Source organism: Pantherophis guttatus, chromosome 14 (genome assembly GCF_059756535.1).
Source record: "Pantherophis guttatus breed Tessera chromosome 14, ASM5975653v1, whole genome shotgun sequence".
NCBI lineage: Eukaryota > Metazoa > Chordata > Lepidosauria > Squamata > Colubridae > Pantherophis > Pantherophis guttatus.
Window position 1 is genome coordinate 22,613,077 of NC_142076.1, and position 20,328 is coordinate 22,633,404.

The window sequence follows — 20,328 nt, forward strand, 5'->3', positions numbered from 1 at the left end:
ATCAAGTTTGACACCCCTGTCCTTACATGTTTCAAAAGGCAGTAAGTTTCTAGTCCTCTGCCTGAAGAGAGACATGCTTGTGAGTTGTCCCTGGGATGCTTCGCTGCACACTTTGCACTCAGGTTCTTCTGATTTTTAACAACCTTTATTAATGTGTGTGTGTGTGTGTGTGTGTGTTAAGCACAAAGGTCATCCCAAATAGTAAGAGTTGTTTTCTCGTTCCCTCCCCTCCCCTCCCATCCACCCCCAAAGCAGTGACTCAAAAAGGCAGTTGGATTTTGGCAAATTTTGGGGTGCCTTCTGAAAGGCTGGAAGCATCGGGGAAGAACAAGAATTTGAGGGGGGGGCAAGGCAAGTGGGCTTTGTCTCCTAGGGGTTCGGAGCACTTCTGGGGGGTGGCCCTGGTCTGGTCAGCCAGGCATGGGTGTGACCCTTGCAGAAAGGCAGCTGCGCGACTAAGGCCACTGTGGCTCAGTGTCTACGGGGGAGTAGAGGCAGCTGTGGTCGGGGAGGACGTGGCTTTGGGACAGGTGAAGCGGCCTAGAGTGCTGCTAATGGCCCCCCCTTTTCCTTTTTTCTGGTGTAGCAGTCAAACGGGCAAGCGTGGAGGAGGAGGGGGAGCTGGTTAGTCGCTGGATTTTGTTCCGTTGAAATTTGCATCCCGGGGGTCTCCCTCTTCCTCGGAGCCTTCGGCAGCATTTTCAACTGACCGCCTGCCGCCACCAGCACCCCCCGATCGGCGCGAGGGGGCGAAGGACACCGGCTCGTTCCCGCGCCTGCAGTTGGGAAAAAGGATGGATGACAAAGAGCAGAGAGTCCTTTAGAGAAAGGGAGGCGCACGGGTGCCACTTCTCGGGAGTCGGTGGAGGCTTAAGAGCAGAAGGTGCCATCTGAAAGGAGAGAGATCCTTTCAGAACATCTGGCCAGGAAAAGGCCTCAGAGATGACACTCTGCCCAAGAGCTGCTAGCTCCCCAAATTCCTTTAACCTGCCCTCCATGTCTTGTGGCAGAGAGTTCCTTAAGCCAATGGGGCATTCCTCTGACTTCCTTTAAACTAGCTGAAACTTCCTGCTGGGAAGAGGAGGAAACCGGAAGTGAAGAGAAGAGAACAATGTGAAGGAGGGGGGCAGCTCTAACCGCTCAGCTCCTGTGCAGGAACAGAAAAGGCCAGCGGAAAAGGTGTGTGAAATGCAGCAGCAGGAGTTTGGCTATGTGCGGGCGTGCGCGCGCACACACACACACACACTCAGTGGCAGTGGCAAAGCTGAGTGCTGGTGGCAAGGAGTTCCTGCAAAGGAGAATCTACAAATATTACAGAAGGAAGTGGCTCCACCGATCTGGAGAGGTTTTGGCGAATTGGGGCCGATGCATGAATTCCCATCTCAGGAATGGGGGACAGTCCTGAGGATTGCAGCTGGAGGTGGCTGGCAGAAGCAGCTCAGCCCTTTGCCAGGCACCAAGAGGAGAACTGAGGGCCGCAAGGAGTGTTTGGAGCACAGCTGCGCAGTAGAGCATGGCTCCAAGGGAGCCGGCCCGAGCTGCATGCTTTTGCCTCACAAACAAAGTGGTGGCTTGCCTGGCAGCGTGATGGGGCAGCTGCCTGCCCACCCACCCACCCACCCCCCAGTACCAGGGCTGGTCATGCTTCAAAAGCAGCTGAAGGAAATGCTTTGGGCCTCTGCACTGCTCCATTGCTCATGAAAGCAGCCAGGTTTTCCCCCCAAAGCTCCCACGTGCATCGGAGGGAAGAAGCTGCCGCTGTTTAAAGCAGGAGTCTCCACACGTGGCCCTTTAAGACTTGTGGGCTTCAACTCCCAGAACTGAAGGGGGCAGGTTTTGCCTGCATCCGGCGGGTGGGGCTTTGCGTGTGTGCGCCGTTTCTGGCATGCCACAGATGGCTGCTAGACCCCCGGACTAGAATATCAGTGTGCAGGAGACTTCTAGAGAAGAGGAGCCTGCAGACCAAAGTGTAATATTTGTTTTGCGGAAGAAGCCGCTGCCCACGAGGGATCCAAGCCTTCAGAGTTTGCTCGCTTGGATTTCTAGGGGACTAAAGGCAGGTTGGGGCTTTGCAATCACAAGCAGGCTGCCAAGGTGAAGGCCTGGTACCTGCTGAGTCACTGCGGAGCTTCTGGGTTCCCTCTGAAAGAGAGAAGGTCCCACGGCATCAGCCCCAGCCGGCAGCACCTTGGCAGGCAGAAGAGGGCCTGGTTGGGGGGACCAGGGCCCCAGAGGAGAAGGCGCTGCCATCCTATGCTCAGTCCTGCTCAACCGACTCAGCTGCCAGGAGCCACCAAGTGAGGAAGCCAAGGGTTGCCAGCCAACCACTTGGCTCCGACCTTGGGTGGAAATGGGTTGAGGCCGCTGGGCAGGAGGGGCCGATGCGTGTGGGGGTGCAGGGCCCTCACCTGAGCTTGCTCTTCAGGGCCACCATCTCCCGCCCAATGGCCTCGTTGCTCTCCGTGGCCTCGTCCAGCTCCCGCTGCAGCTTCCGGCGGCTGGCGTTGATGCGCTGGGACTCCTCCTCCGCCTCCTCCAGCTGCCGCTTCAGCTGCTTCACCCGGGCGCTGCCCTTGTCTGCCTGGTTGGGGGGGGGAGGCCGGCAGGGGCTTCAGAGCCAGCCCAAGAGGACGTAAAGCCACCCCAGTGTTTCCGGCGGGGGATGATGGGAGTGGAGGTCCCACTCAGCTCTGCCACAGCACTCCCCACTCCCTCGCCTGCCCACCTGGCCATGAACGCCTGCTGCCTGGCACAGCCGGGCACCCACCTGGTCCTTGTACTGCTCGGCCTGCTTCCTCTCATCCTCCGCCTGCAGCAGGGTCTCCTTCAGCTTCTTGTCCTTCTGGCGCAGGGCCTTGGCCACCATCTGCTTTTCCCTGTAGGGAGGCAGAAAGGCTCTCAAAGGGGCTAGTCCACATGAAGCTCTCCAGGGCTTGACAGCAACAGCCCCGCCCAATCCAGAGACGGGACGATCTGCCGCCTTAAAATGAGCAGCCGGCATGTTCCTTTCATGGAAAGAGATTCTGCCTTGTGAATTGCATCCAGGGCGAAGGAAGGAAAATTGATGCGTTTTTAAAAATATTTCTGAGTTTTGGTCAAATTGTTTCAAAGTAGGCTGCTTGTATTTCCTCAGAAAGGGTTTTTATTGACCCAGAACTGAATACAATGTTAAAAAGGTGCTGAGAAAAGTTAAAAGCTAAAAAAGGGGGTCTGCCTGAATGATTTAGTGACGGCATCTCAAAACTCCCCTAGGAAGGTTACCAAGACCAGGCCTGGAGCTTTGGTGCCAAACAGCTGGATGCACACCTGGGCACCCAGGCTGCAACCCCCCCACACAATGCAGCCCTGCCCCACCGCCCCCTTTGGGCACCTGGACTCCTGCTCCAGTTGCTCTTCCAGCTGGCCGATTTTGGCCTCCAGGGCCGAGATGGTGACCTTGAACTTGGCCTTGACGGCCCCCTCCATCTCCTGCAGCTTGGACCTCAGCTCCTTGTTCTGCCGCTCCAGCTGCTGGCGGGCGCTCTCGTTCTTCTGGGCCGTGGCACGCTCCGTGGCCAGCTCATTGCTCAGCTGCTCCGACTGGAGAGGGGAAAAGGGGGATTTCCCGAGGGGCCATCCGGAGCAAGTCCCGCTTTTCCCATGCCCACCCCCTCCCCCCGCCCCAGGGAGGGGGCTTACCTGCTGCACCGCCTTGCGGAAGCGGTCACTCATGGCCTCCATGTTGCCCTGCTCCTCCTCCAGCTCCTCCTCTATCTGAGAGATCCGGGCCTCCAAGCGGCGCTTCTCGTCCTGCAGGCTGATCCTGGGGGGCAGTTGGGGGCATTGCAGGGGATCAGCAGCTGAGGTCCACTCCCTGCCCCCGCCCCAGCTCCCAGCTCCAGTGTTGGGCAGCTCATCTGAGTGCTCTCCAGCTCCGGCTGGGGGGCGCTGCAAGGCCCCTTACCTCCCCGAGGCAGAGCTGGCCAGCTCTTCCGCCAGGTCCTCCTTCTCCTGCTCCGCTTGCTTCCGAGCCCGCTCTGCGGCAGCCAAGTCCTGCCAAGGAAGAGGCTCCTTGAGCACCTCTCTCTCCAGACAGAAGGGACTCCGCAGGGCCCGGGACCCACTTTCAGAATCAGGGAGCTGCCCTTTAACTCGCCCTGAGAGGGCTCGATTTGATAGTATTCCCCACTTGGGCAAAGGAGATGTTTTAAATGGCTGTTTGGCCAGATTTCAGTCCTGCTTTTCTCCTGGGTTTGGGGGTGGCCTGTGCAGCTCCCCCCTCAACCTTCTGCCCCAGAACCACCCTGTGCAGGGGGTGGCCGGAGTGACTTCCATGGCTGACAGCAGAGTTAGGTCTTCCCACTTCAGCCCTTCACTGTTCCTCTCTCTCTCTCTCTCTCTCACACACACACACACACACATCCTGGGCCGTGGGTGTTCAGGGTGCTCACCTCGGCAGAGCTGAATCCCCTCCTGGCCTTTCCAGCCTCCCACCAGCTCACCTCTTGCAGCTGCATGAGCTCCGCCTCCAGGTTCTTCGCCTTCTTCTCATTCTCCCGGGCGGTGGCAAAGACCTCTTCCCTGGCGGCCCGGGCATCGTCCAGCTCCCGCTGGAAGTCCTTCATCTGGGCCTGGGAGCAGGGTCAGAGGGTCACTCCTTAGCTCAGGCCTTCCTCCTGCCCCCTCCCTGCCCCCTCATGTAACCCCCTCCTCCCCCAGACAGCCCCATCTTCCAGGACCAGTGAGGTGGGGGGAGCATGATGGCTGTCTCCCAAATGCACCTGGAGCCCCCCTGGAGAAGCGGGAGACTGCTCCAGAAGGCGGGTGGACCTCCCTACCTGCAGTTTCCGCAGCTGCTTGATGGCTTCCTCGCGGCCCTTGATGGCAGAGTCCACCTGCCCTTCCAGGTCTTTGAGGTCCACCTCCAGCTTCTTCTTGGCGGCCGCTGCCAGGCCCCGTTGCTTGCGCTCGTCTTCCAGTTCTACCTCCAGCTCATGGAGCTGGTGAAGAGGGAGGAGAGACCGGGAGGGTGATGCCACGCAGCATGGAGTTTGCAGCTGCACCCAAAGCCACCTGTGTCCACCCTTCTAACTCTACAGCCCACAACAAAACAGTGCTCGGTCTCATTCAAGACAATGATGAATCCGCCTACAGACAGGAGGTTGAACAACTAGCCTCGTGGTGCGACCGGAACAATCTGGAACTGAACACACTCAAAACCGTAGAAATGGTGGTAGCCTTTAGGAGAAACCAGGGATGAAATCTACTTACCTTCCTTACCGGTTCGGAAGCGCACACGTGTCACATGCGCACGCACACCTGTGCGTGCGCAGAAGGCAAAAAAACATTACTTCCTGGTTAAAACCAGGAAGTAATGACACCTGGGCGGCGATCACTACCAGATTGCCGAACCACAGGGAAAAATCGCTACCGGATCAGGTGATCCAGTCTGATCCAGGAGCATTTCATCCCTGGGAGAAACCCTTCCATACTTCCACCTCTCACAATACTAGATAACACGGTATCAACTGTAGAGACCTTCAAATTTCTAGATTCTACCATATCCCAAGATCTAAAATGGACAGCTAACATCAAAAACGTCATCAAAAAAGCACAACAAAAATGTTCTTTCTGCGTCAGCTCAGGAAGCTCAAACTGCCCAAGGAGCTGCTGATCCAGTTCTACAGAGGAATTATTGAGTCTGTCATCTGCACCTCCATAACTGTCTGGTTTGGCTCTGCAACCCAACAAGACAGACACAGACTTCAGAGGATGATTAGAACTGCAGAGAAAACAATTGCTACCAACCTGCCTTCCATTGAGGACCTGTGTACTGCATGAGTCAAAAAGAGGGCTGTGAAAATATTTACAGACCCCTTGCATCCTGGACATAAACTGTTTCAACTCCTACCCTCAAAACGAGGATATAGAGCACTGCACACCAGAACAACTAGACACAAGGACAGTTTTTTCCCGAACGCCATCAGTCTGTTAAACAAATAATTTTCTTTTATGTACGCTCTGAGCGTATGCACCAAAGACAAATTCCTTGTGTGTCCAATCACACTTGGCCAATAAAAAATTCTATTCTATTCTATTCAATGGAGGTTGCCCATTCAGGAAAGGGTCACTGGTATGGGAGGGATGCCCACAACGGGAAAGGGGCCTCCTGTACCTGCTTCTGCAGCTGCCGGCGCTTCTCTTCGTTCTGCTCATCCCGGGCTTGCAAGTCCCTCTCGAACTGCCCCTTCAGCGCTTGCATGTTGACCTCCAGCCTCAGCTTGGCATCCTCAGTGGCCTGCAGCTCATCTTCCAGCTCCTCCAGCTGAGTCTTCATTTCTTCCATCTGCTGCTCCAGGGCCCGTTTGGACTTCTCCAGGTCATGGACCTTCCAGAGAAAAGAGCGTGAGGGAGGAGGAGAGGTGGGGGCGAGAGGAGGAGGAGGAGGAGAGGGAAGGAGGGAGAAGGAGAAGGGACTTACGTTCTTGCCAACATCATCCTTGGAGCTCACGAGGTCTTCCATCTCTGCTCTCAGCAATTTGTTGGTCCTCTCCAGCTCCTCCTTGGCTTCCAGAGCCTCCTCCAGAGCTCGGGCCAGTGACAGTGCTTTGGTCTCCTTTTCTCTGGCTTCGGCTTCTGCTCGGTCTCGTTCCTCAGCATATTTGGAAGAGATGTTCTTCTCCTCAGCAAGCATCTACAAAAGCAGAGAAGGCGTTGGGGGCCACTTGAATGAAGCCACAGTGCCAAGCTCAATGAGCAGGCCCCGTCTACTTTTCCTTACCAGCATACAAAATTCAGGCGACTGGGCAGAATACTAACATTACTAAAACCGCTTTGATGGCTATACTGAATTAATTTACTAAAACCTTTAATTAATCAACATATGTATTAATGTAGTGAAACATAGGTCAACTTTTGCATCAATGGAATGTCCAGTTGCATTAGAATAGATGTTAGAGCAGGGTTGGGGTTAGGGTTAGGTTAGTAGTAGATGTTAGATCAAAGAGTTCCACTCTCACCTGGTCAAATTTCTTCTGCTTCTTCTCCAGGTTAGAAACCATCTGACGTTGGTTGTCCAGGTCAACCACAAGGTCATCCAGCTCCTGCTGAAGCCGGTTCTTGGTTTTTTCCAGTTTGTCGTATGAAGCAGCTTTTTCCTCAAACTGCTGGGTGAGGCCCTCTACTTCCTTCTGGAGCCTCTTTTTGCCTTCCTCCATGGTTTCAATGGTGCCAAGGTACTCTTGCATCTTCCTCTTGGAGTCCGAGAGCTGCAGGTGAGATTCAGAGACACAACAAGGAGGACTCCTTGAGTCTGTTCAACAGGGCAGCCCCCATCTCTAAAAGCCAGCAGGGGTGGGTCTCTTATTCCTGGGCAGGTTGGGTCCCACCACCATTTTTTTTTTTTTACTTTGATTTATATGCTGCCCTTCTCTGGAGACTCAGGGCGGCTTACAATGTGTTAAGCAATAGCCTTCATCCTTTTGTATATTTATACAAAGTCAGCTTATTTTGCATCTTCTCTTGGGCCAATTGCATCAAAATGCCATGGGATGCCCCCATGCTTTGGAACACTAACGGGCTCTAAAACAGCCATAAAACCCAACCAACCTTACAAGAGTTGTGCAAGGATAAACAGGCAAGGCATAAACACACAGAATCAGAACTGCTCATACCTGCACGTTTAAGGTTGAAACCTGCCTCTCCAGATTCTGCTTGGCTTCCACCTCTTCCTCCAGCTGCTCCTGCAGGCCATTCTTCTCGTCCTCCATTTGCCGAAGCTTGGTGGACAGGTTGAGCTTCTGCCGAGTTTCCTCCTGCAGCAGCTCCTGGATGGCGGGACAGCCCTTGGTGAGCCCCTTCCCAAGGACCCACCTCATCCTTCCCCAGATGGGAGCCCCCAAAGCACCTACCTGCGTGTCTTGCAGCTGGGAGCTCAGAGTCACCACATCTTTGGTCAGCTTGATGCTCTTGCCCTCGGCTTCATTCAGGAGCACCGCCATGCTTTCAGCCTCCGCCTAGGAAAGGGAAACGGCATCGGGAGCGTTGATCTGCCTTGTGTTTGATTTCCAGCATTGATAGGCTGCGTTACTAGGAAATAGCAACTCAAAAGAAGCAGCAGCTAAGAATAAGGTAAAATAGCTCCCCAAAGCAAAAGAAGAGCAGCAGCGGATCTAAGTTGATTGCTGGAGAGGGAGGAAAGGCCATCCTTCTCAGCAGCTGAGGCCTCCCTGAGCTCTACCACTGAGCGCCTGTTGCCCCACCTGCACTATGGAAGCAGCCCAGACAGGAAAGAGGAGCCAAGTTGTTCGTGGAATCTGGGCTGAACAGGACTCCCTTCTGAGTAAACCCCACGGATGGCACAGCATCACGGAACCCCAGCTCTGCCTTCTGCCAGCCATAGACAAGGAAGGCTCAGCAGCCCATCAGGGGTCCAGGCCCTTCCCCGACTGGCTGTTTTTGTCAAGGTGGGGAAGGATCCCCCCACCCTTCGGAGTTACCTGCAGTTTGTGGACTTTCTCGTTGAGCTCCGTCCGGACTCGCTCCCCATCGGCAAACTTGGACTGCAGCTCCTGCATTTGCCCCTCCAGCTTCTTCTTCTTGTACTCCACCTCCTGCTTGGCCTGATTGAGCGACCGGATCTCGTTGCTCAGGTCCGCGTTGCCTTTCTCCAGCGTCTGCTTGGTCTTGTCCAGGTTGGCCTTGGCCTGAAAGCATCAAAGATGCTCAGCCGGGGAGGAGGATGACCTGGAACGAGCAGGGTCTCCGTGGCAGGGCCCCCATTCCCCTTCCGCCAGTATGGGTTACCCGCTTGAACTGCTCCAGCTGCTCGGCCAGCTCCTCCACGGCCTGGGTGTGCCTCTGGCGCATCTCCTGCACCTGGGCCTCGTGGGCTCGCGTCTCCTCCTCCAGCGCTCGCTTCAGCACCGTCACCTCCTGCTCTCTCTTCGCTCTGAGCCCCAGCACAAAGGAGCATGAAGCGGGTGCGGCTCCTCCGTCCTCTCCTGACCATCCCCCCTTCCCACCGGAAGCTGGCTTCCATGCAGCTCAGCCTGAACTGCCCCGGCCCCTCCCCGGCCCCACCTGAGCTCCTGCTGGGTGGCTGTGCTGTCCAAGGTGTCCTCCAGCTCCGTCTTGAGGGCCTCCAGTTCCTCGCCCAGGTCCCGCTTCTGCTTCTCGGCCTTGTTGCGTGCCGCCCGCTCAGAGTCCAGGTCCTCCTGCAGGTCTGAGATGTGGGCTTCCAACTCCCGGATCTTTTTCAGCGCATTGTTCTTCTGGTTCATCTCGTCTTCCAGCCTGGGTGAGGGAAGCAGAAAGGGGCTTCAGTCCGCAAGGCCAGCTGGCTTGGCTCTGGAAACACTGGTCTTGTCTGGGGGCCTTGAGGGATTTCCACGTGCCGAAAGACCGGAGGAGGGAGCAGAAAGGAGGTCCCTGGGGGGGAAGAGACCTCCTGGCTGGTCAGATGGATGTCCCTCTGGAACACAACGGCCCTTCCCTGGAAGACGAGCAGCCAAGGGAGTCCTCTGCACTCCTGTCCCGGGGAGGCTGCCTGGCCCCTTCACTGTCCCGAGGCTCTCGGCCATCCAGGGGAGCCAGCTGGGGGAGGTGAGTGCCCCACCTGGCCAAGGCGGCCTGCAGCTCCTCCTCCTTCTTGGCCAGCTGCATTTTCAGCTCAGCAATCTGGGCCTGGAGGTCAGCAATCTGCTCATGGAAGTCGCTTGAGTCCCCCTCCAGCTTCCTCTTCATTTTCTCTAGTTCTTGCCGGCATTTCTCTTCCTTCTTCAGGCGGACTTCCAGTTCCGAAATCATGGACTCGTGCTTGTTCTTCAGCTTGGTCAAGTTCTTGGCTTTTTCCTCTTCCTCGGCCAGGTTTGTCGTCAAATCGCTGACTCTTTCCTCCAGGAGCTTCCTTTCCTGGGGTGGGGAGGAAAGACGCCTTCCCTGAAGCCTGGAGTGGGAGGAGGTAGCACTCGGGCAGGGGTGCCCACGGGGCCTGGTCAACCGGTGAAATGGCTCCCCCAACCAGGACCGAAGCGCTGCCCGTCTCCCAGATGCGTCTTTACAAGGCTGGGTGGGCGACCCGTCAGAGGCAAAATAGCCTCACCGCAGGACTGGCTGCACCCCCAGCCGCCCCCTGAGCCTGACTGCACTGCAGGGGGCAGGGAGGGGCCACTCTCCTCATTTCCCTGGCCTTGGAGCCCAAGGGGAAGGTGAACCGGCACCGACCTTGGAGAGCTTGTTGTTTTGGTCTTCCATGACCAAGATGTCATCCTCCATCTTCTTGATTTTCCCTTCCGCGGTGACCTTCTCCAGCTGAAGCTTCTGCCTCGCAGCTTCTTCCTCCTCCAGCTGGTCCTCCAAGTCCTTTGGGGGTCACAAGCATGGGGAGAAGGAGAAGTAAGGGGGGGGACAAACGGCCACTCACTGCTCCTGCCCCTAAAGCCACCTTCGGCTTCTTCCTTGGCAGCCCTCGCTCTTTTGGCACCCCTAAAAGCTCCCAGCTGAGCTGTCTCCGGGCTCCCCGACTTGGCCTTGTACACAGCAGACAGAATTAAGACTCCTCCATTCCCTACAAGCCACTAGTTCTCACGGAGGTGAATCTTAGATGAAACCGTGCCAGCATGGCTTGCAGTGGCTTTTCCCTGGCTTGCCCCTCCAATGGGGCTTGAGGGATCCAGCTTCTGCACCCAGGAAAGCCATTTTTCTCTGAAACAGCTGGAAGAGGCAGCGGGTGAGACTGAAGGCAAAGCTCTCTGGCTTTGTGGGCCTGACTGGGGCTGCCCTCCAGCTGCCAACACCACCCGGGTACCAGCATGTGCTGCTGCAGCTTCTTCTTCTCGGTCTGTAGCTGCTGCCCGCGTTCCTCTTCCTCCTCGATCCGGGCCTCCATCTCGTGCAGGATCTCTTCCAGCTCCTGCTTCTTGGCAGCCAGGCGAATCCGCATCTCCTCGGCCTCCGCGTAGAGCTCGGTCTCAGCCTGCAGCTGCTCCTGAAGCAGGTTCTTCTCTTCGCTCAACTGTTCCGGAGGGAGAGGAGGGCATTCAGTTGGGGGGACGCCCTGCCTGGGGCACCAAAGGCTTGGCTAACCACCCCGGGTGGGCTCTGCTGGGCTGAGAAAGCCATGCCTGTGCCTCCCACAGGTTCCCTCCTTTCGGCTTCCAGATGTTTCTAATGTCTACAGTAGATTGTGCAGTAGGTTGAGGGCTAGTTGGCCAATGGCTGCTCTGGGCATCCTAGGGTGAGCCGGGCACCCTAAGCAAAGTCCTCCACAGGGCAAAACGGCTCAAGAGAAGCTGCCCATCCTCCATTTGCACCCCAGGTGTGCTGGGGGCCAGCCGTTCCCTGCGGGGACTCAGGAGGAGCAGGTGGGCTCACCTGGCTGTGCTTGAGCTCCAGCTCCTTCAGCTCGCTCTGGGCCTTGATCTGCCTCTCCTTCACCATCTTCAGCTCCTCGTCCTTGGCCTGCATCTCTTCCTCTTGCCGGGTGACCTGCAGCAGTGGCTTCACCTGCAGAGCAAGAGTTTATGGGGTCACTTATTCCCAACCACTTTGGGGCTCAGCCTGACTGGCCCAGCAGAAGCAAGACTGGCATTTCCAGGGGTCTGCGGGGGGGGGGGTGTCTCCCTGAGGACCAGCCACTTACTTTGGTGAAGAGTCTCCACCACTGCCAGTTTCTCAGCTTCAGGTAAGCAGCGCAGTTCCTCTGGATGACCTTCATGGCGGTCAGTTGCTGCTGCCTCTTGGCAAAAGCCCTGCAGAAGTGGAGCATGAAACCTGGGCCCTTTGCACCCCCAGAAGTCTTCCATGAGCAGGGGGGAGGGGGCTGTGAGGCTGCGGGGGCTGCAATGAGGGGCCGGACATTGGTGGGCAAGAGGCCAACTCATCCCTCCATCAACGTATCTCCCACAGCTGCTTCCTCTCTCACCCCTTTGGGCCCCGGGAGGAGCCCCTTGACATTCAACCCAGAGCCCTGGAAGCACCGCTGGGCTGCCCTGCTCCCCTTGAGAGAGCCTTACTTTCTGGCCAGGTAGCCCCGGCATTGGGCCTGGAAGGAGATGATGATGTCAGTGATCCGGAGGTCTCGCTCCTCCTCCAGGTGAGCCAGGACGCCAGTCCGGAAGAAGATCTTGCTCTGGCCAATCCTGTACAGGTTGGGATCCAATTCCAGGGCTTTGATCTATTGGAGGAGGGGGAGGTGCAATATGCAGTTGGTCCTCAGCAGGACTTAATGGGTCCTCCCACTTTCTTCCCAACCGGGCAGGTGCTGCTTGATCAGTAGAAGTCCAACAGGTGGAGTTTGGGCTTCTGATGCCAAGAAGCTATTACTCAAGGCACAAAAACCTCATTGGGAAGGAAGGAAGGAAGGAAGGGAGAGAGGGAGGGAGGAAGTTAAAGAATGTATTTTTTCCAAGACATGTTTGAACTTATGTGCAATCAATTCATGCAACTCTCAATGAATTCTAAACTGTGCTTAAGACAGGAGACCAAAGCTACAAGGAGGCAAAGAGAAGTGAGCCTGGAGGAAAAATGCTCACCATCAGGATGCAGGCCTGCTTCCCATCCATGAAGCCCTTTGGGATGGCGTTAGGAGCCAGGATTTCATACCTGTGGGGGGAAAAAGCACCCCCAAAAGCACCATCACTCTGTTCACTCCGGCCTTAAACTTGGACTCTTGTCGTGTTCCATTTCCTACTCCCATCGTGGAGAAATATCCCGCTCCCCAAACCACAGGACCTTCTCCTAGACAGCCCTGAGCCCACAGATCTACTCTGCTCTGGGGGGGGGGGTGGAATTCATTGGGTTCGCCTTGCTTTATGGTCAGAATGGCTCCCAGAGCCCCAAAAGCCTCTTCCGAAACAGGCCTTCGCATTCACCCCAGAGGAGAGCTTTTCCTGCTGACCTCCCCAGGCCTTGGCACCCTTTGGGCACCCGGCTCCTACCCGTCTGGATGGGCTCCAGGACCCCCAGCCTGTCTCTCACAGAAGCCCCCCTTACCGCTGCCTGAATTCCTGGAAGACAATCCTGTTTGGGAAGCCCTGGCGGCAGATGCGGATGCCCTCCAAAACCCCGTTGCACCTCAGCTGCTCCAGCACCAGGTGGGCGTCCAGCTTCCCTGCCTGGAAGAAACGAAGGAGGGGGTGACCCTTCCAAACGGAGAGGAGAGGAGAGGAGGAGGAGGAGGAGGAAAGGAGGGAGATGTCGATGGGGCCCTTTGGTTCCTGGAGTCCTAAGGAGGGCTAAAACACCCACACAGCAATATCCTCGAATAAATTATCTTTCGCAAAGGGACCCCAGAGCCTGGAATGAAATGCTGCCTCCCCAAAAGCGACCAAGGGCCACATCGGACACCCCTTTAAGCAGGGAAGCAGTGGGCGGAGCCAATCTCTCTTCTGCCGATGCATTGAGCCCAAAGTCCTGTGGCTGGCTGGGTGTGATGGGAGTTGGGTGTCTGGCATATAGGTAGGGAAGGGCTGCCCAGCATCTGCCAGGTGGAAGCCCCGCTGGGGCACCGACCCTTTTCTCATGGTTTGGGATGATGCAGCGGACAAAGTTGGGGTTGGTGTTCCTTAAGGTCGTCATGAGCTTCGTCAGCTGCTCCTTGTACAGCTGCCCCACCGTCCGGAACATGCCCTTCTTGGTCTTGGAAGCGCTGGGCAGGGAGCTCTCGGTCATCTTGGCCATCTGGTCCAGGCCCACAATGCGGTCCACTGCAGGACAAGGGAGGCCGGAAGGTCAAGCTGGGGGCTCGAGCAGCCCCTGCCCAGCGAGGTTCAACCACTGGGTTTCTCCCACACAATTCCAGGGAGGCCCAGTTTTTAGGGGGCTCCGAGCAGCTTTAAGAACCTCCGACCTTGCCCAGTTGGTAGCTTAATAAAACCTGGACTACGGCTCCCCTCGTTCCCACCCAGCCAAGATTTTATTCCCTACCCTCTTTCCAGAGATCTGCCACAAACTTCTCAGAAGACTGGTTTAGCAAGGCCGTCACATTGTCATTCAGAGGGTCCATGTTTTTGGTCAGCCAGGCACTGGCGTTGTAGGACACCTTGAGGAAAACCGAAAGAGCCGCCGGGGTCACCACAGTGGCCAGAAAGGCCACCTGGGAGCAGTTGACGTGGGTGGAGAGGCAGGCAAGGCGTCCCTAAGAGAACGCAGAGAGAGCGTGTTCTCTGGGCACCAGGAAGAGAAACCTCAGCCTGTTTGGTACCTTTCCGGCATAGTGGACGATGCAGAACTCGGTTTTGTCCTTCAGCTGCTTCTGCTTCAGGAACTTGGGGTGGTTGCCTTGCTCGGTACACAGCTTCTCCACGAAGGAGGTGTCGGTAGCCTTTGGAAACCAGCATTCTTCATCCAGCAAGGCCAGGACACCAGGAGGGTTATTCTGGAACAGCAGTGAGGGGGGGGGCATGAGGCTGCTGGTGGAAGAGAAGCTGCGGTACCATCTCAAGCTCTGGGGACTTGTGGTGGAGCAGCCTTTGCCCAACTCACTGGCAGAGAGAGGAGCCAAACCTCCATTCTGTTGCTTTACTCAACAGAACTCTTTAGGAGGAGAGGCCCGAGTGGACAGCGGACTACTCTGAGGAGTGGAGGACAAGACTGATTGAAATAGTTAATGTAGTCAACCCCTTCTATCCCCTCCTATCTGAAACGAAGGTCACCAGCATTTTGACTGAGGTTTTCTGCAGACCCACCGCATCCTGGGAAATAACAGGCTAACAGAGTTGAAAGGGACCTTGGAGGTCTTCTAGTCCAACCCTTTGCTCAGCCAGGAAACTCCCAAATCCAGCAGTGCCCAAAAGCGCCATTTTTCCTGCCCACTTTCCCGTATTCTTGAAGGTGAGAGCTGGAGGGCGGCCCCCTTTGCTCCTCGGCATCAAAAGCCACCCAGCCTCCTCACCGGCCTTTCAATCAGCTCAATGCAAGGCTGCAGGTCCAGCCCAAAGTCAATGAAATTCCACTCGATGCCTTCGCGCTGGTATTCTTCCTGTTCCAGGATGAACATGGTGTGGTTGAAGAGCTGCTGGAGCTTCTCGTTGGTGTAGTTGATGCAAAGCTGCTCAAAAGAATTGATCTGGAAAGACAGTTGAGAACAGCTCACGCCTCCCTGCCAGAAAGGGCTCGGCCAGAAACACCCTGGAACTGCCCCAGGCCCTACCTCGAAAATTTCAAAGCCGGCAATGTCCAGGATGCCCAAGAAGGAGGCGCCTTGCCTTTTGGTTTTGTCAAGGGCTTTGTTCACCCGGGTCAGGATCCAACGGAAGAGGCGTTCGTATGTTGCTTTGGCCAAGGCCTCTATTGCGAAATCGGCCTAAGGAGGCAAGGGGAGCCAGGCTGAGTTTCTCAAGGACCCAGACCAGCAAAGCATCAAGGCTCAAGGTCAGAAAGCTGAGCTGGCCTCCTCACCTGTTCCTTGGTCTGTGCCTTCTGAACGACGTCTCGTCCAACCTTGATCCGAGGGGTGAGGATGCACCGTGTAAAATCTGTCACATTGATGCCCGTGAGGTGGCAAACCTTTTGAGCAGCTGGAATCAAGACACATCCTCATGAAGACCATTCTGGTGACTGCAGCCATCCATGGCCGACCGGGCTGCTCTGGCAACCTGGATTCCTCAGGGACTCAATTCACCCTGAGGAGGCAAAACTCTTCCACCACTGCTGGGCACCTACCTGTGTTGTCCGGCATGGATGCCTGATCCGTGTTTCTCTCCTTCTTGAAGACAATATTGCCAAGCTGGAGAACTGATGAGACGACTTTCAGCATTGCTGTGAGGTTAGGAAGGAGAGAAATTCAAAGGACGTCTCTGGGTAGGTGGGTGGATTCTCCCTCTCGATCCCAGAGGCTTTCTTCCCCATAACTATCCCACCAGCGGCTTTACTGAACTCAGAGAGGGTTAGGATCAGGTCGAGAACACACCTGCATAGGTTCCCCATGTGCCAAGATTCAGGAAACCCTTCAGCAGCCTCAATGCTAAGCCCTGGAACCCGAGGGAGGTGGTTGTATTCTAAGTATCCAGAGCCAGAGGTCCTCTTTGCTTCTCTTACCAATTTGCTCTTCTTCTGTGAATCCCATGATAGTCATGGCTTCCAGGGTCTCCTCAAACATTTCGTTGTCCTGCTGAGAAGGAATGGGCACGTAGCCGTTGGAGAGGAACGTGTAGTTGTTGAACCCTTCCAGCAGAAGCTCCACTGCAAGGCAGACAGAACAAAACCTCAGTGAGGCCAAGAGCCGGCCAGGACCCTCCCCAGCTCTGGGTCCAAACTCCTGGGGCCTCATCGCTTACTCCCCAACCGTCCTCCGCCCTGGCCAGCCTGGCCCTGAAAGGTCCGCTTGGGCAACCCCACTCCTAACCAAGGGGCTGAAGAGGAAGTCCCACTCCCCCCCCCCGGAGTCTCCTTCAGTGGGGAGCCCATGTGGAGAGCAGAGCTTCCGGCTTTGGGCACAAGGCTTCTTGCCCCAAAGGGGCCACTGGCCTTTTTTGAGAGCAAAAATGTCCTCTTGGCTTCAGTGCCAACACCCTTTGGGGAAGGGAGAACCTGCTCCCCCCACCAGAAACTGCAGCTGCTCTGAAGTGCCCCTCCCTCTCAGGCCACCCTCCCAAAAATCGGCCAAGGAGGCGACTTACTCTTCATTTGTTCATTGGCCCCGGCAAGTAAATAATAAAAGATGTGGAAGGTCCTTTCCTCTCGGGCCTGCCGAATAGCGCGAGATTTTTCCAGCAAATCTGTCCATGAAGGTTCAGCAAGTCAACCGTTTTTTTAAATAAATACTAACTTACCCACAGTTAGGTAAAACAAGGCAGTTGCCTGAAGCAAAAAAGGGGGGGATTCTGAAAAAGGATACAGGTTTCAATATTTGCTCCCACAATGTACCCCGTCACGTCAAAGTTGATGCGGATAAATTTGCCCTGTTGGAGAAAGGAGACGGCATGGTTGGGTGGGGTGCAGGGGGCTTCAGAGAGTTTTGATGTCCTCCCTCCCCATTTATAATCCTTTCCTTTCCTTTCCTTTCCTTTCCTTTCCTTTCCTTTCCTTTCCTTTCCTTTCCTTTCCTTTCCTTTCCTTTCCTTTCCTTCTTCCCTGCCCGTCCCTTCCTTCTCCTCTTCCTTTCCTTTCCAGGGAAGAAGAAGTCCTATTCTCCATTTGTACTTATTTGGTTCAGCCCCCCCCCTTCTCCTCCCTGCCTTTCCCCATTCATGAAGTTGTGCCAACTTACGAATCGGGAGGAGTTATCATTCTTCACAGTTTTGGCGTTCCCAAAAGCTTCCAGGATGGGATTGGCCTGGAGAAGTTGCTTTTCCAACTCGCCCTAAAATTGATCCAAGGATTTGGCTGTCAGTCCATGGCCGGGCAGAGGAGGGGGTGAATCAAAAAGGGAGGGGGTGCAATTCGAGTTGCCCTCAGAGAAACTCTCTCTGTGTGGATCAAAGAGGCGCATTGTTCTCCAGCTGCACTTGCCACAGGGAGCATTTTACCTACACAGGTTCCCTGTGGCTGATTTTGGCCTCTGGTTCCGCCTTTGTAGGACTTGGTCATTTTTTTTGTTTTTTTTGTTTTGTAAAACTAGTCAACACGGCCAATTGCTGCATTCTGGATCGTCTTCAACCACGGAGGCAATCGGTCATAACCCGTATCTTTTTTTCAGCATATTTATTAGGCCAAAGCAAATCAGAGAAATTTTTTTGCAATTGCCGCCAAAGCGTTCATTTGGCAAGGAAACGACAACAGAAATTAGGCAAGGGGGCCGAAGGAATGGTTGCACACAACCTTCCTTCTAATGCAGCCCAAAGCAGATTACACGGCATCTATTAATTCGGTTAAATACTGGCTATGAAAATGCATGGTTTATATTTAAAAATAAGGCGGCTTTTGCATGCGGAAAAAGGAACACCCAGGCAGGTACACACCAATGAAGTCACACCTCCAAGCCATGCTAAAGAGCGGCCTCTTTTCCTTACCCTCTCATCACAGTTGAAGCTGGGAGGAGGAGGAGGAGGACGGGGCTGCCCCACCCCTGTCTCAAAGCAAAGACAGAGGCTGATGGATTTTGATGAAGACATCGAGGGTCATGAAAAACCTTCTGATCAGCTGTAGAAGATGCTGTTGGCTTCTACACCCATTTGTCTATGGCAAAGAAGCAGGTATCTAAGGATAGCCAGGATCTTTGCTCTCCAAAGGTCTCTGCTCCACAATGGGGGAGGGGGGCAGAAGCCTCCATTTTATATGAAAGGCTCTTCCTTCCTGATACCCCAGGCTCTAGAAAGGAAAACGTTCCTGAAATTGGGCAGGGCTTTCTTGGCTACTCTTTGAAAGAAGGCAGAATTGGCAGGGATGGTTCTTCGGCTGGGCACGTCTTCCCACTTGGCTCCGCTCCCCATTCCAGCTTCTCCTCACACGTAGCCCCCTCCGTAGCCCCACAATTGTCAGAGGCTCCAACCTCTCCCTAGCAGAAAGGCGGCAGGCTCAGCCAGTTGCACTGCATGCAGAAAACCCAGGAACGACCCCTCCCCCCCCCAAGGGCAGGATGGCAGGCAAGGGAGGGGGAAGAGGCACATGGCAAGCCAAGAAGAACGGATCAGTCACTCTACTGGCACACGGTGGTGATCATCTGGGAAGTAAGACCGGCTTCCATAAGCCCCCCAACCCACGCACCCCCTCTGAGGCTGCCCTCCCCCACCCCCCACCCGCCCTCAAGGCCGGTCCAAAAAGGAAGCATTCCGTTGTGCAAATCAGAGGATGCTCTTCCGCAAAGAGCCCTGGTGCTGGAGGGGCCACGATCCTGTTTGCCTGGGAGCAGCTGGAGGAAGGACTGGCTTGCTCCCAAGAAACAGCATGCGTGGGTGAGATCCAGGTGGGCAACCAGATGGGTTAGCCATGGGGTGCTCTGGGCGGGGCATCTCCAGGCCCCCGAGACCCTCGTTGGGGAGCGAGTGCAACAACACCATGCAGATCTACAGGCTGTGCCTTGACACACACACTGAATCAGGTTACTCACGTAAGCAAAACTCGGCCCTTGCTGCAGTCAAACAACACGGCATAAAAGAAACGTCAGTCTCGGCCTCCCGGACGGCGTCTTTTTACAAAGCATTTCTGCCACTATTCACCTTAGGCACCTCTGCCTCCAGCTGTGCAAGGTGTCTCCGCAAGGAACATTGTGATTAGAGGACCCACCAGGGGGGGGATAGATCTTACCCACCCTGGGGGGGGTCTCTTTCACCTCTGGAGTCCGTGCTCCCTCCCAAAATGTGCCCTCTCAGCGTGGCAATGGACACCTCAATGCCTGTCTTTGATTAAGCAGGCACCCTCCGACATGCCTTGCCCCACTGGCAGCCTCCAGAAGTCATGGACTACAACTCCCATCACTCCTGCTGGTGGATGGGCCAGTTTGGTCTCAGTTGAGTCCAAATCACCCAGAGGATGTCAGGTTGGGGAAGCCAGTGGTGTTATCTACAAGTCAGAAAAAAAGTTCTTTCCTCCCAAGTTGTCTCCTCCTTCCTGCTGCTGCTGAAGGTTGGTCTGAGAGGACGCCGCCTCGTCATCACCCCAGAGAAAGAAGCCCCCCCTCGCCCACTGCTGCCCACTAGACTGAACGGGGGTGGGGTGGTGTTAGGGGCTGCTCACCGTGATGCTGGTGTCTTTTTTACCCTTATGCGAGGAGGCGACCACGGCCAAATACTGAATCACTTTCTTGGTGTTTTCTGTCTTGCCAGCGCCCGATTCTCCCCTGGGGGAAGGAGGAGGAAAAAGACTGTCAGCCCCCCCTGCCCTTCATGAAGTAGTGGGGGCTCCTGCAGAGCCAATGCCCGGAAGGGAGGGAAGGAGGGAAGGGCAAGGGAGCTTCAGGGGCTTTTAGGCTGCAGCTGAAGGCTGTTCCTTTCATTAAGCTCTTCCAGCACTTAGGAATCTCCGTGTAAGCGTCTGATTTTCCGCCAACCTCTGGCACTGCAGACTCTGTGGCCTTGCATCACACGCTCCCTGCTGGCACACTCAGGTGCCCCCTACATGCGTTCTCTCCTCGCCTCTTTGGGGAGTTTTGCCCAGCCCTCCCTGGAGGAGCTGGTGGGCATTTTTGGGTGATATTTCCCTCCATCCCTGGAGGGGCTGGTGGGCATTTTGGGTGATATTTCCTCCTTACCTGCCCGGTAAGGAGGAAATATCTCCCAAGGAAGGGAAGACTCCCTGCATGAAGCTGCCACCCCAGACGCCCCTTCCCAGCCCCTCCTTATCCTCTGGGTGGACTAGAATGGTGGCAGAAGGAGTGAAGCTGGAGAGCTCTGCCCTGGTGTGGCTGCCCACGTGTGTCAGAATGCCTGGCACTCTGGGCAGTAACGGAGAGGCTGCCAGAGAGGCTCACAT

General features: G+C 55.6%; 1 protein-coding gene across 4 annotated transcripts in view; it reads right to left on the minus strand.

The window, feature by feature from the left end:
* Window positions 1-129: 129 nt before the first annotated feature.
* Window positions 130-20,328, minus strand: part of LOC117679487 (myosin-11) — a 30,866-nt gene continuing 10,667 nt past the window's right edge. Inside the window, exons 5-42 of one of the 4 annotated variants that reach the window (XM_034441457.3) lie at window positions 19,594-19,696; window positions 18,968-18,988; window positions 17,189-17,281; window positions 16,817-16,880; window positions 16,599-16,697; window positions 16,018-16,161; window positions 15,643-15,738; window positions 15,379-15,497; window positions 15,131-15,283; window positions 14,873-15,046; window positions 14,183-14,356; window positions 13,906-14,020; window positions 13,492-13,685; window positions 12,973-13,094; window positions 12,513-12,582; window positions 11,994-12,154; window positions 11,621-11,729; window positions 11,353-11,484; window positions 10,787-10,993; window positions 10,204-10,341; window positions 9,596-9,891; window positions 9,061-9,273; window positions 8,785-8,929; window positions 8,478-8,684; window positions 7,890-7,994; window positions 7,653-7,805; window positions 6,999-7,247; window positions 6,461-6,673; window positions 6,155-6,367; window positions 4,818-4,979; window positions 4,482-4,610; window positions 3,944-4,032; window positions 3,679-3,802; window positions 3,371-3,579; window positions 2,768-2,876; window positions 2,409-2,581; window positions 2,110-2,142; window positions 130-776 (exon numbers count right to left, since the gene is read on the minus strand). In XM_034441457.3, the coding sequence (XP_034297348.1) occupies window positions 2,118-2,142; window positions 2,409-2,581; window positions 2,768-2,876; window positions 3,371-3,579; window positions 3,679-3,802; window positions 3,944-4,032; window positions 4,482-4,610; window positions 4,818-4,979; window positions 6,155-6,367; window positions 6,461-6,673; window positions 6,999-7,247; window positions 7,653-7,805; window positions 7,890-7,994; window positions 8,478-8,684; window positions 8,785-8,929; window positions 9,061-9,273; window positions 9,596-9,891; window positions 10,204-10,341; window positions 10,787-10,993; window positions 11,353-11,484; window positions 11,621-11,729; window positions 11,994-12,154; window positions 12,513-12,582; window positions 12,973-13,094; window positions 13,492-13,685; window positions 13,906-14,020; window positions 14,183-14,356; window positions 14,873-15,046; window positions 15,131-15,283; window positions 15,379-15,497; window positions 15,643-15,738; window positions 16,018-16,161; window positions 16,599-16,697; window positions 16,817-16,880; window positions 17,189-17,281; window positions 18,968-18,988; window positions 19,594-19,696 (5,302 nt within the window). In that variant the 3' untranslated portion in view covers window positions 130-776; window positions 2,110-2,117. The remainder of the gene's footprint in view (window positions 777-2,109; window positions 2,143-2,408; window positions 2,582-2,767; window positions 2,877-3,370; window positions 3,580-3,678; window positions 3,803-3,943; window positions 4,033-4,481; window positions 4,611-4,817; window positions 4,980-6,154; window positions 6,368-6,460; window positions 6,674-6,998; window positions 7,248-7,652; window positions 7,806-7,889; window positions 7,995-8,477; window positions 8,685-8,784; window positions 8,930-9,060; window positions 9,274-9,595; window positions 9,892-10,203; window positions 10,342-10,786; window positions 10,994-11,352; window positions 11,485-11,620; window positions 11,730-11,993; window positions 12,155-12,512; window positions 12,583-12,972; window positions 13,095-13,491; window positions 13,686-13,905; window positions 14,021-14,182; window positions 14,357-14,872; window positions 15,047-15,130; window positions 15,284-15,378; window positions 15,498-15,642; window positions 15,739-16,017; window positions 16,162-16,598; window positions 16,698-16,816; window positions 16,881-17,188; window positions 17,282-18,967; window positions 18,989-19,593; window positions 19,697-20,328) is intronic. The other 3 variants (XM_087878736.1, XM_034441455.3, XM_034441456.3) reach the window with 3 other exon arrangements.